At 36.0% G+C, this 13,575-nt stretch overlaps 1 protein-coding gene across 18 annotated transcripts in view; it reads right to left on the bottom strand.

The window, feature by feature from the left end:
• Positions 1-13,575, bottom strand: part of SEC31A (SEC31 homolog A, COPII coat complex component) — a 64,345-nt gene that overhangs the window by 13,608 nt on the left and 37,162 nt on the right. For 7 of the 18 annotated variants that reach the window (XM_060147922.1, XM_060147926.1, XM_060147928.1 and 4 more), the window contains 5 exons: positions 12,898-13,071; positions 10,840-11,013; positions 8,035-8,127; positions 7,220-7,346; positions 5,208-5,549 (listed from right to left, as the gene is read on the bottom strand). In XM_060147922.1, coding sequence (XP_060003905.1) covers positions 5,208-5,549; positions 7,220-7,346; positions 8,035-8,127; positions 10,840-11,013; positions 12,898-13,071 — 910 coding nt within the window. The remainder of the gene's footprint in view (positions 1-5,207; positions 5,550-7,219; positions 7,347-8,034; positions 8,128-10,839; positions 11,014-12,897; positions 13,072-13,575) is intronic. The other 11 variants (XM_060147930.1, XM_060147933.1, XM_060147934.1 and 8 more) reach the window with 5 other exon arrangements.

The following is a 13,575-nucleotide window of genomic DNA, read 5'->3' as shown; positions in this document are numbered from 1 at the left end:
AATATATGCCTAACTGGCCCCTCCTAACCTCAAACCATGCAATATATTTAGCAATATGTTTTATTTCAGCCCAGAAAAATCCTTGTTCAAATCTCTGATCAATTTAACAGTTTTATCTTAGCTATGATTCTAACCCCTCAATAGTTTTGCTTTTATATCTTTAAATTGTTTAAATATGACTTTTTAAAAACACAATTAAATTGACCTCTACTTTATTGAGACACACTTTAATAGCAACACTAGGTAAAGCAAACTAAATGAAGAACATGAATATCTACAGGAGACAGTATTGTGGGGGTTCATTACGGATGTGCAAAATGATACTCTTGGTCAATATTTTTAAAAAAACATAGCAGAGACTAATCTTGGACATAATTCTCTCATAAAACTAGTAAGGGAAGATAATCTTTTTTACCTTTTCAAAAAACCTTAAAAATGGGCATAAATCTCTTTCTTACTCTTTTTAAACATGACAATAACTTTAAAGAACATTGAAAAATGGTTCATGGTGTAATATTAAGGAAAGTAGTAAGATGTAAATTATGAGTGTATGTGCGAGTTATGATCTCAATTCTTTAAAAATGCATGCACACAATAAGATACTACTATCTTCACACCCATTAGAATGGCGAGAATTAAAAACAAAAACAAAAAAACAGAAAACAACAAGTGTTGGTGTGGATGTGGAGAAATTGGACCCTTACGCATTGCTGGTGAAAATGTAAAATAGTGCCACCACTTCAAAAAATTAAACACTGAATTACTATTTGATCCAGTAATTCCATTTCTGGGTATATACCCAAAAGAACTGAAACCAGGGACTTGAATAGATATTTGTATACTCATGTTCACAGCAGCATTATTCACGACAGCCAAAATGCCCATGTGCAGGTTAATGGATAAACAAAATGTGGTACATACTTAGAGTGGAATATTACTCAGCTTTAAAAATGAAATTCTGATACATGCTATAATATGGATGAATCTTAAAGACAGTGAAACAGCCAGTTACAAGAAGAAAAAACTGTATGACTACTTATATGAGGTACCTAGAATACATACATAGAAACAAAGTAAAACGGTGGTTACCAGGGGTTGGGGAAAACAGGAGGTTTTTAATGGCTACATAATTTCAGTATGGGATGACAAAAAATTTCCCTAGTTAGCGGTGATGATTGTACAATAATGTAAATGCACTTGATGTCACTTAACAATGATTAAAATGGTAAATTTTATGTTATATATATTCAACATTAAAAGAACTTTAATACATGCATACATACATATATGTGTGCATATATGTGTATGAAGGAAATAAATACACCTAAATTATTAGTGGTTATATATGGGTGGCAGAATTACAGATAATTTTAATTTTATTCTCTATACTATTTGAGGTCTTTCAAAATCCTACAATAAAAAATTAATAAAAATCAAGGGAACATTAACTTAAAAACTGAATATGGCATGTCACTGGATTCTGGAGACCCTTATCCACCTTAGTGTAGGGATTAGTCCTCCACATGGTCTTTAGGGAAGGAAGAGAGAAGCGCTTGGTCTCACACACAGAAGTGGAGTTGCTACCATCTTTACTTCAATCTCACTTCTCACTGGGAACCTTCTCAAGGTGTCCTTGCATAACGGTAGGATCTAGGCACTGGCTAAGATACTTTCAGTGGATTCACAGAAAAATATTAGTGCCAATGGTATGGAGACTTTTGGCTAAAAGATAATTTGAGACAGAGAGAATACAGCATCCTTGTTAATCATATACCTCCCCCTTCCCCGTTAGCCTCACACGTCACATTTTAAAAAAGGCATCACAAAATTAAAAACTTAAATTTAGAAAGAATGAATCCTTAAGGTCATTTTCCAATGACATGCGATAAAACAAATTTATCCAAAGAAAAATAAGGAAGGCTATCATGCTCCTTTCCTTTGTTTAAAGGGTTAAAAACCAGGTACTTACAGTTTGACTACGGAGTGTTTATGAAAATTAAAAAAAAAATTTTTTTTTCAGCACACTGTTTCACGAAAATATGCAATATTATGCCCCTTCAAGACTCTTCTATGTGAAGGAGCACAAGACTATATATATATATAGACCCAAATTAAATTTTCCATTGTTTAATGAAATCAATACTGTTTACTCAAAAACAGCTTCATGAGAGCTTGTCATTTTATCAGAAAATTTTTCTAAGTAAACTTCTTGGGCCTTCACATTTGAAAGTGCTCTTCCTTAGTAACTAGTATACATTAAACCAGGGACAAAAAAAAAAGGTGGGGGGATACCAGCAGTATCTTACTTATCCTGGACAGTAGAGCTAGGAAAACTTCCTGCTTTTTGTGCTGCCACCACTGAAACATGTTGCACTATACTAACTTAGGCTGTTAGCACTTTATACATAGAACTTGGAGACAGCCTCTTTTCCTTGCCTCTGATTCTGCCATGCTGCTCACAATCCGTTTTGCAGAACCAGCTCCGGATTAACCTCCCTAAAGTACCCTTTGACCATGCCTCTCAGTAGTTCAAACTCCTCCACTAGAATTTTTCTTCTTACTGTATGAAGTGTAAATTTCTTCCCCTGACATTTAATGTTTTCCAAAATTTGGCCCCAATACAAATTTTATGTTCCAACTTACAACAAAGCTATGTGCTGTTCACTAGAAATGTACTGTACTTTTCTGCCTTCCTACCTGTGCCTAGAATAATTCTGATTATAGACTGAACAGGTTCTCATTAAGAATTTACTGAATGAATGTTTTGATGATTGTAACATGAGTTTCTCTGAGCAGTGGGCACATAATTTTTTGTTTCACTAATAGTTACAGGGCTTGAAAATCCTACTGTCTATCAAGAAGAATCCACCGGATAAGTGGAATTTCCAAGTCCCGTAGAAAACCATGATATAATAATCTAAGACATATTAGGACAAAGATAAAACTTTTAGTCACAGTTATCTGTATAACCTAAGCAAACTTTTTAGGAAATCAAAAAATAAAAATAAGGTAAAGCTCTAACTGTTAATTAAAATACAGGGACTACTAACATGCAAGAGGTAACAAAGCAGCTAGCTTAGTGCATGCTGAGTATTGAAAAATGTATGGCTTCATCTTCCTATTAGTTACTCTGCTTCTCAGCCAGGTTAGAACACTGTTACTTTGTACATAAGCAAAGACTTTATTATATGGCCAAATGCCCTTTAGCTTAAGGAGGAAAAAAATACCCATGCAAATATCTAATTTAGATGATGAAGTAACAAATGCTTAAAATAGTGATGCTAAATGTTTCTGTAATTCCAACACTGATAGCTATTTCTACCCCTTTCATCAGGACTAGACTATCTGGTAAAGAATAATGAACATGGGCTCTGAAGACTGAGAGACTGGGGTATCTCAGTTGTATCTCAACTTGGAGACTATCACTGTGCAATCATGAAAACATTATACATAACCCTAGGAAACTCAAGCTTCCTCATGGCAATTTTTAAAAAAATAATTATTCCTATTTCTCATGGTTATGAGAAAAAAGAAAATATATGGCAGTGCTGGTACATGTCCAATGTATGTTCAATAAATGATAATTCACTTTCCTACTTCACTGTACCACTTTCTTATGTGGGGATTTACTTGAATCCATCTTTCACTCAAGCTATTACCCAACTATTCAGAATATATACTGCTTTCACTCATCCAGGTTTTAAAAGGTAATTTTTTGAACTCTACAATTGAATTAACACTCCTCTCTAAATATCAACCTATTGAAATATCTGTATTGAAAATTATACAAATTTTATTTGTGCAGTAAAGGCTGATACATGTTGTGTGTATGATTTTTGGTACTTTGGACTTTAATATTATATATCAAAGAAGAGAGAAGGAGATATGTGTATAATTCTGGATCCATAAGACTTCCAAGAAAAAAATACTTCCTCAATAAATCCTATTATATGTTCAGTGTTTTCAGTTATTAAAGCTACTACTTAGCAGATAAAAAGAGAACAACATATACTGGACTTCCAGGAATAACTTCAGTATTAGAAAGCAAGACTCACTCCTGTTTTGCCCCTCTAGTTTAAAACCATCAATTATAATCTGAAAAGGAAACTATTTTCAAATAGCCTTAGTAACAAGTATACATTAAAGCAGGGACAAAAAAAAAAAAGGAACAGAGCTCTACTTTTGAGCGATGTGTTATCACAGCTAACTTTGCAGTCACTGTCCCCAAATGCTCTCAATGTACTAATGCATTCAATCTCTTCATAAGCTTATCAGTACATACTATTATTATTATGAGGAAACTGAGGCTTAAAGTTAAGTAACTTACTCAAGGTCACATAACTAGAAAGGAGTGAAGCTGTCGTACAAACACAGGAAGTCTGATTCCAAAGTCTGAATTCTTTACTATGTTAGTGGTTCTTGCCCCGATTCATTGATCTCTTTTTGTAATACTTCTGAGGTCCCTTTTACAATCCTAACATGAAAATCAGATAATATTACCCTTATAAAAAATTAATAGAATGCTTTAATTGTAACATGAAAGATAAAAAGAATTTATAAAATGTGTGTTTACTATAAAAATAATTTTAAATTATGATTTTAATTAGAAAATTTCAGGCAGAACTATACTGCCAACAACAACAAAAATGCCTAGAAATTTCCAAAATGTTTGTGAGGGTAGAATTGTCCTAATGGAGAGAATCCCTGCACTACTATATACTTTCTGCTGTCTTAGAGATTCTGTCAGAGTTGCATTCTTTCACTTTTTTCCTTTCAATACACATGTCGAGATCCTTGCTCACCTTTACAAACAAACATAATTACAAAATTTGTACAGCCTCATTTCTTAAAATCTGAAAATTCAGGAAGAACACAGAGTATCGTTTTACTCTGGCAAAGAAATTAGTGTCAATTAGTGTCAATTAACCCCCACTTATCTGGCCAACTAATTTCTTACTGCTTATTTTAAATTCAATGGCAGATTATATGCTCTTACCCTTTTAAAGCTCTAAAGCTTTCCTCTTTTAGCAACTAAAGTTCATTATGGGAAAATCACACTTTTAGAAATAGTTTTAGAATTTGTTATACAATTAAATCAATACCTCACACTGCCCAGTTTACAGTTAGAAATAATTCCCCTCCATCCACCCACGTGATCACGAAAAAATAAAAGACGGAGCCAAACCAAGTCCCTTTCAAGCGCAGACCTGTTCTCTGGGATGCAGGCAGCTCGCCGGCAGCAGGCAGTGTACCTGTTGCTCCAGGAGCCAGCGCATAAGCTGAAGATGACGGTGGAGCTCCTGGTCCGCCATGCTGGAAGGATGCTCCAGAGGAAGGAGGAGGAGGGAAAGAGGCAGTGGAGCTGGAGGTAGGTGGAGAGGCCTGGTGCTGTGCTGTGTATAGTTGAGACTGCCCAGAATAGGAAGAAGCAGAAGATATGTACGGGGTGTTAGGGTAAGCGTTTGAAGCAGAAGGAGCAACAGGTTGCTGAGGTCGATACACTGCTGACCCCCCTGTTCCGAAGGAATACTGCTGGGCTGGTTGATAAGCTACACCAAGGAGAAGAAACAGAAATTTTAATTAGTTACTAATTTATTCAGACAGCAACAGAAAACCAAAGTTATCTCATTCTATGGAAATTATTTTCAATTCTTCTAATAATAAGCTACAACCAAACATTACCCACTTAAAACAGGTTATGCTTTTAATAGTCTGGATGCCCTAACTATACCAAAAGTCACTGGATCCAGTCTTTGAACCCTGACATCTCCAGACTGCTGCTGGCTATGAAAATCTTTGAGTCATCAGACCCAAAAACCAGAAGACTGACCCTTTTCTGAGACATCCTGTTCCTGTGAAGACTGCAGTGACACCTACTAGCCATCAGATGGAGCCATGCAGGAATTACACATCCAAAGCAGTCCCCTCTACAGTAAAAGTTAAGGGAGCTTGGTGGCAGCTCAAGACCTCTTCCACCATAACAACTGTAGGGTGAGCACTATTGTTATGAATCAGATACCTTCTCCAACATCTAGTAAAATCATCAGCTACTCAAATTCTGGGTTTGAGCACAGTTCCAGATTAATAAGCAACTCTGTATGATCCCTGACAAGACAATTATTATATTTCTTACACTGTACAAAGTTGGTTAATAAGCAATCAGACAGCCAACTAATGTTTTAATGCAAAGACCTGAACCCAGATACCATTACCTTTTGTGTGACCATGGGTAGAATATGAACCTCTGCAGAGGGAATCTAACAGAACTGTGCTCATCCTACTCTGAAGACAGCACTTTCACACTGAGCACTGAGTGAAAAGCTGTATCAAATTTGTACTCATGTTAAGTAAGAACACACATCTTAGGAGCACAGAACACGCTCGTTAAGATTAGATCTTGCTAGGTAACATCCTCGTGTTTTACAGTAGTTGTTCAGTCATATAATTGTCCACTCTGAGGTCTGCATTTTTGCTTGTTTTAAATTTTAAAATAGAGGTGATGTTTTACTTTGCAAGTGTAGTTTCTTAAAAAAAAATGAAAGCCAATAGGGGAAAGGTCATTATTATACATTTGTCAAAATTCACAGAGTGTCTGACACCAAGAGGGAACCCTAAGATAAACTACTCCAAGCAAAAATGCTGAGTCAGTGTAGGCTCACTGACTGTAACAAACAGACCACCGTGGTGCACGATGTCTGTGGTGGGGAGGCTGTGCACGGAGGCAGGAGGTATACCGAGACTTCCTGTACTTTCCACTCAACTTTGCTGTGAGCCTAAAACTGGTCTAAAAAATAGTCTGTTTCCTAAAAAAATTAAATAAATGGAAGACGACAACAAATGCCCCTTGGAACCAATTTTCCAAAAATGGTTTGCATCATCTTGCCTAAAGGAAAAGAATATGTACTAAATAATTTCTAAAATTCTATTTTTTTATACCAAAATCATGGGACAATTGACTCACTTTAACAGGCTCAGGAATAAGAGCCAACTGTTCTGAATGGACTGACACAGGAGCTGTTTCCTAGCATGTTGATTCAGGATGCCTCCCAGGGAAACCATGCTTTGCTATAGCAAGGACTCAAGTCCTACACAGAATGGTTCTTTCTTTACTTGTTAAAACTGATTTGATCATGGCTTTGGAGCTTCAAAGTAAACAGTTACTACACTAGATAAGACAAGACATGCTGCTGTGACAGGACTTCAGGGTCACACTACTTACGCTGTGGCTGTGGATAAGGTGGTACCTGGGTGTGCATATGACCGGGAGATGTGGGAAGCTGAGCTGTGGCAACATTTGGATTAACATTCCCATGCATTATGAAGCCTGGAGGTGGAGGATTTTCTCCCTAGGAAATGAGAATATGGTAGAAAGGAGGATTACATTTGGAACCAAGAATCTTACCAGATGGATTTATAATCTTTGAAATGTAATTAAAAAAAAAAAACTTTGTGTAAAAAAATTGCATTTTGTGCATACTATCTTCTTCAAGACACATTTTCTGAGCAACACATTTTGTGTGATTTAAAGATTAGACAGGTCCAAAGTAATAATAACAATGAATGGCAAGAGATGCTAACAGCCTCATAAAATAGGATCTATGATATTTATAGTAAGTCACTAGGATTTTCCATCTCTACTGAAGTCCATCCACGACTAATGCTTCGAAAATACTAAGTATAAATGCTACAAGGAGATATTATCTTCTCTACGATGCTAAAAAAAAAGAAGAAGAAGAGGAGGAGGAAGAAGAAGAAAGGAAAAAATATTCAGTGAAATCAGATTTAAACCATTGATAGAACCTTGGTTGATGTTTTTCTAGTTCAAGTCAATTTAGAACTGCAAAAGAAGAGGAGAGTGATAAGAAAATAAATTAATTGTGCTAAAAACTGCTTCTTCCATCCTAAAGGCACTAAAATGCAATAAGCAGATAGACAGATGGGGGGAGGGGAACTTAAGGGAGGTGGGTAGAGAATATATAACTATATATTTAGGTGAGCAGAATTCTGCTCAAAGAGGAATAATGAAGGATATACCTGTGTATCAGAGGGAGAGGCTGCAGGTGGATGGCTGGGAAGGGCGGTAGGAGTTTTGTTACTCCAGGTAGTGACAGTGGGGGCAATTCTAACCTGAATTGAACAAAGAAATACCAATCACAGAACATAAAACATGAAAATGTTAAAAGAAGAAAAAAAAAACCCAACAGGCATTAATAGCCAGATGCAAAGCAAAAAATAAGAACAGCAAGATAGCACACATTAGCCAGGCAATTGCTTTCAAGGTAGCTGGGATTCCAAAAGAAAAAAACACCTTTCATAACAGAACAGGGGAAGGGAGGTAGTAGAAAAATCAGTATGAAAACTAAATCAAAGCAGAAAGAACAATGCCGTTCAAGTGTCAAGAGTAAGTGGGAAAAGGTAAGTTCTGTAAGTAGGGAAGGAAAGAAGACATTCTGGAAAAAAAAAAAAAGGTAATTGAGTAAAAAAGTGATTTTTGAAGCACTAATTGTATTCATGCTACTATTAGATCCGTAAACATATTGCTATAAGCTCCCTTTTCCGGATTTCATTAGAGCCACAAAAATTATGTTAGTTCCATATGAGGCTTAGAATCATACAATCAGAGCATATTAAAGATCATCCAATCTAATCCCCACCCTTTACCATTGAGAAAACCAAGGCCCAGAGAAATGAAGGGGCTGGCTGAAGTCCATACAACTTGTTGATGATGGAGCTAGGACGGATTCTAGGTCTCCTGATTCCCAGGCCAGTGTTTGCTACACTACACCATGTTGCTTACCCTGGAGTCCAGAGGTTTTCAAAAAAAATGTTTTTAAGCCATCAGAATATTTTTTGTCAAGTAAATCTTTGTAGAAGAAACTCTATCATATAAACAATTAATAGCAAAGATGTGCTGTTGTAGTAGGAAGAGAACTCCTACTCAGTTGGCTTCCCTTTCAGAAATCCCTTTACTCCTGCCTATAAGCATGTCTTTAAAACCACAAGCCACTGTCCTCATTCAACATATCATAAGCTTTAATCAAGAAAAATCACTGTGTAATTTATGACTGAATTTGTTTTCCTTTTCTTAAAGTATGAGACTGCTAAGTCACAGTATAATAAAAGTCTTTCAAGGTTTTTACATTTTCCCAGAAAGATAGATTAAACCCAAGGACATAAGGAGTAAATATTCTCTTCTCCCAATGTAGAGAATGCCTTACTTCAGTGCTCTGACACAGTGAGGTCAAGCTCAAGGTGCTTAGTTTAGGAGTTCCAATCCTATTAACCATTAACTAGCCATGCTGACAAATTCAAGCTCTATGTCTTAAAACTCTGGTTAGTCGCTAGACTTCTCCACCTCTCAGTTTCCCAGCCATCACCTGATTTGCCCTATCCATGTCATACACTTCCTAAGTCTAGCAACAAGAGTGGGGAATTTAGTTTTGTTTACCAATATACCCTCAACAGGGAGAATAAAGACAGGCCCTTAAATTCATATTTGTCAAATGAACCAAAAAATAAAACAGAGAGTAGTACAGTTATAATTATATTCAAATGTAATCTATCCTGATTAAGTAGCAATCAAAAGCATAATAGACAAAAGAGCCTGAATTTTTTTTAATTTAGTTTTTCATGGTTTTATGATTACTTTTGCTACAAAATGTAAAAATGACCCCATCAATTCTATCAGCAATTTGTTCTATTTTAAAATGGGCAGAGGGACTTCCCTGGTGGTGCAGTGGTTGGGAACCCGCCTGCCAGTGCAGGGGACACGGGTTCAAGCCCTGGTCCAGAAGGATCCCGTGTGCCGCGGAGCGGCTGAGCCTGGGTGCCACGGCTGCTGAGCCCGCGTGCCTGGAGCCCCTGCTCCGCGTTGGGAGAGGCCACCACAGTGAGAAGCCCAGGCACCACAGCGAGGAATGGCCCCCGCTCGCCACAGCTGGAGAGAGCCTGCACGCAGCAGCAAAGACCCAACGCAGCCAAAAATAAATGAATGAATAAATAAATAAATAAATAAGAGAGACTGCCATCGAGGTGGTTTCATCTCAAAAATAAATAAATAAATAAAATGGGCAGAGTACCTACTAACTTTGTTATCGATCAAGACCATTTACTACTTACGAAAATATACTTTTTATTTAAGAACATGAAGGCTATCTGCTGGTCTGGAAATGTAAGTTTCTACATGAAATAGTAAAAGACAATAAGAGGTCACATTTTATGCCACTAACCATTTGGCAATTTTAATTTAATAAATAAATTAGTTAATTAATAAAAATTATTTAATCATCTTTACATTCCCCATGACCTACAACTTCATATACCTTTGGTCACTCACTTTTCTCTAATATAAAGTTGTCCAAAAAAATGTTTGTATTCTGGATACTCTTTACTGTGCTGATACAGAAGACATAGTAAAACCACACTAATGACTCAGAAAATAATACTTAAAAAGAGACTATTTTCTAAAAACGTTTAAAAAAATTGACTAAATTACCCACAAAATTGTTCCCACTACTTTACTCACAGTTTGTTAGATGAATCAAATTGTAAAAATTTCAAGAACAGATGTACATGTGTAATTTAAGTTTGAGTGATGGAGAAATAAGAAGAAATCTCCCCAGAGAGCTTAAATTAATTTTACCTAGTTTATAAATTATTTGACTAGATCAAAGGGATAATTTTTAAAAACATCATAAGTGCTATTTTCAAGATCAGAAAAACTATAACCATTAAAATAATACATTGTCTAGTTTTATCACTGGTCTCTTACTCAAGAAACTAAAACCACCAATTTGAAATATATAAATGTTCCTACTTAATCTGGACCATATCACTCACATGGGGATAATATTGTTGAGCTGGAACTCTTGGCATCTGTGTGTGGCCAGCAACTGGTCCAGGCCTGCCCTTGGGCAGCTGCTGCCTCTCATAAGGAATTTTAGGTGACTCCTGTTGTCCTGCTGGATTTCCTTGTGCTCTACAAAGTCTGTCACGAAGCTGCACAATATTTGGCTATAAGAAGCAATGGAAGAAAGCAAAGCAAATTGTTAAGAGTTCACCCAACTATATATGACAGCATGTTGATCTTCTTAAAGTAAGCTTGATCATTCATATGATTTTTGTTCATATGCTGGATATTATACAATAAACCCTGGCACATTAGGGTCTGACATCATGGTTTCTAATACTCAAGACTGACACCAAAGGTCCATTATATACAGTGTAACTTGTAATTTAACTGAGGCAGGGATTTGAATTATGCCTACCACATGGTAGTATGCAAGATCAATGTCACTTATCATCACTGCTCTTTTGCTGTTTCTCTTGCAGTTGCGTAATGCTCACAAATCACAAAAGCAGCTGAAAAAATACAACTTTGTTTCTCTGCAGGGAAAAAAGGCTCCAAAAAAGAATCAACTGCTAAAGATGGTGATGGAAGAAAATGGTGATCTATGAAAGACATGAAAATTAATAAAAAAAAGAGATGCTTGAAATAAAAGAGTTAAGATGTCAAACTCAGGGTAGCTCACACAGATCTATAATTATATAGATCTATAGTAAGTATGAGTTTACCACATACATGTTCTAGTTATTACCAAACAACAACAAAAAAGCAATGTGTTAAAATGTTTCAGCAAGAGTTCATTTAATATCTAGAAAAATTATACATTTCTATAAATTCATTAAAGGTTTAAACACACCATTTAAATTTTGTAGGTATACTTAGGTAAACCTGCCTTTTATGGAGGGGAACTATATACTATAATGATATTACAAAGTCTCAGGAAATATTCCCCAGAAAATACTAAGGGTATACTGAGATATATAGGTGCAAGTAATGTCAAAATTACAAGCTTTGCATAAAGACTGTTCTTTAAAAGTCCAAAGAAAAGCATGAAGAATAATGTATAGAAAATGTATGTGATTATAAACAGTATTAAAAATAAAGAGTTTAATTCTCAGGCCAGAAGGTCTAAAGGTCTTAGAGTAAGTTAGTCTTAAGATAAAGGGTCTTATACTTCAATATAATAATAAGACCTTATTAAGTAAAAAATCCTATAAAACTATTATACCAAAGTCATTATAAAGATAAAGACTTTGTTTCTATTCTACTTAATATTCTCATTAACAATTCGGAAAGACATGAGCTGGATCCTACATATAAGTGTATACAAAACCAACTAGAGAGTCATACCTCCACAGTCCTGGAACACAGATAAAAGTATTTTTACTCAATGAAATTACTCAATGAAATTTACTGACAATTCCCTAGAACAGACAAAATACTGAAAACAATTAACTAAAAAATTTCGTCAAAAACAGAATAAAGTTTAGAACAAAAAGTACAGAAATAAGAAAAGCCTCCGAATTAAGCTCTAGCAGATACACAATGCAGAAATATCCTACTTGTGAAAAATCTGCCTCACTCCCCACCCCAGCTTCCACCCATGCTGCACTATTGGGTTTAGATTTCCCTCTTCTGTGCTCCCACTACCTCTATCATTGTCCTTATCACTTTGGAATCCCATGTATACTTGTTATCATTTTGAGTTTGGAAACTCCCTCAGGGAAAGGATCTTGGCAATCCTATTCATCACTACATATTCAGTCACTTATTGAATTGAAACAAGTATCATGAAAAAGCCCAAGTTTTACTGCACACCAAATAAGGACACTAAATTAGGAATATGATGTAGTTTTCTCTGCCTTGAATACTTGAATACACCTGAAATTACCCTTGAAGACGTGTCAATAATATTCACCTATTAGGTGACAGAAATTCAACTGCTCCAAATCATTCCACCCACTAGTACATTTATGTTTCATACTGAGTGCTATCTACTGAACTCACCTTACTCACATATTCAAAGAAGAAAAATGGCCAGTTCTAATTACCTGGTTGGTGTTATCAGGAAGAAAAGCCAGGGCTGCAGCAATACTGCCCTGGGCTGCCAACAAATTGGCATACTGACTCATCTTCTCAGCCAAAAGAACTCCTACAGTATTAGTGTCCATGGCTTGGGTGAGTTGTACAGCTTTTCGCAGGATGACAACTTTCTCAATCAGATCCTAAATGAGAAAAAGAAAGGAGAGTGAAGGAGAAACAGACAATGATACCAAGATGTATACTGAGAGGAAGCAGGAAAAGAGAAGGAGTTACTAAGATTTCCAAAGCCTACCAAAAGTACGGTACCTATTATCACCAATATTAAGAAGGTCTGCAAGAGCTGACCACCATCTAGGTAACTGAAAAAGCGAGGAGGAAGGTCTCCTACTCATGGTTAAGGAATAGGTTACCATCTTCTCCCAAACATCCTTAAATTGCCAGAGACTTGTCTCCTGAGCTAAAACAGGCAAATATCCAAAGTGAAAGTGACAGGCTGATGTCTGAAGGCAGAAACAGGGTTACCAGAATATATAAGAGGAAATATTATACTGTTATACTATGTATACTATAAAAATAGTACTACTAAGCCTCCAAACAGGCTTAGTATTTCAACCCGAAGTTTCTCATAATGCTCTTCAATACCTATTCTTTCAACACTAGAGAGCTATGCTTCAGGTATAAAGTAC

Source organism: Lagenorhynchus albirostris, chromosome 4 (assembly GCF_949774975.1).
Source record: "Lagenorhynchus albirostris chromosome 4, mLagAlb1.1, whole genome shotgun sequence".
NCBI lineage: Eukaryota > Metazoa > Chordata > Mammalia > Artiodactyla > Delphinidae > Lagenorhynchus > Lagenorhynchus albirostris.
This window is presented reverse-complemented; position numbering and strand designations above follow the sequence as displayed.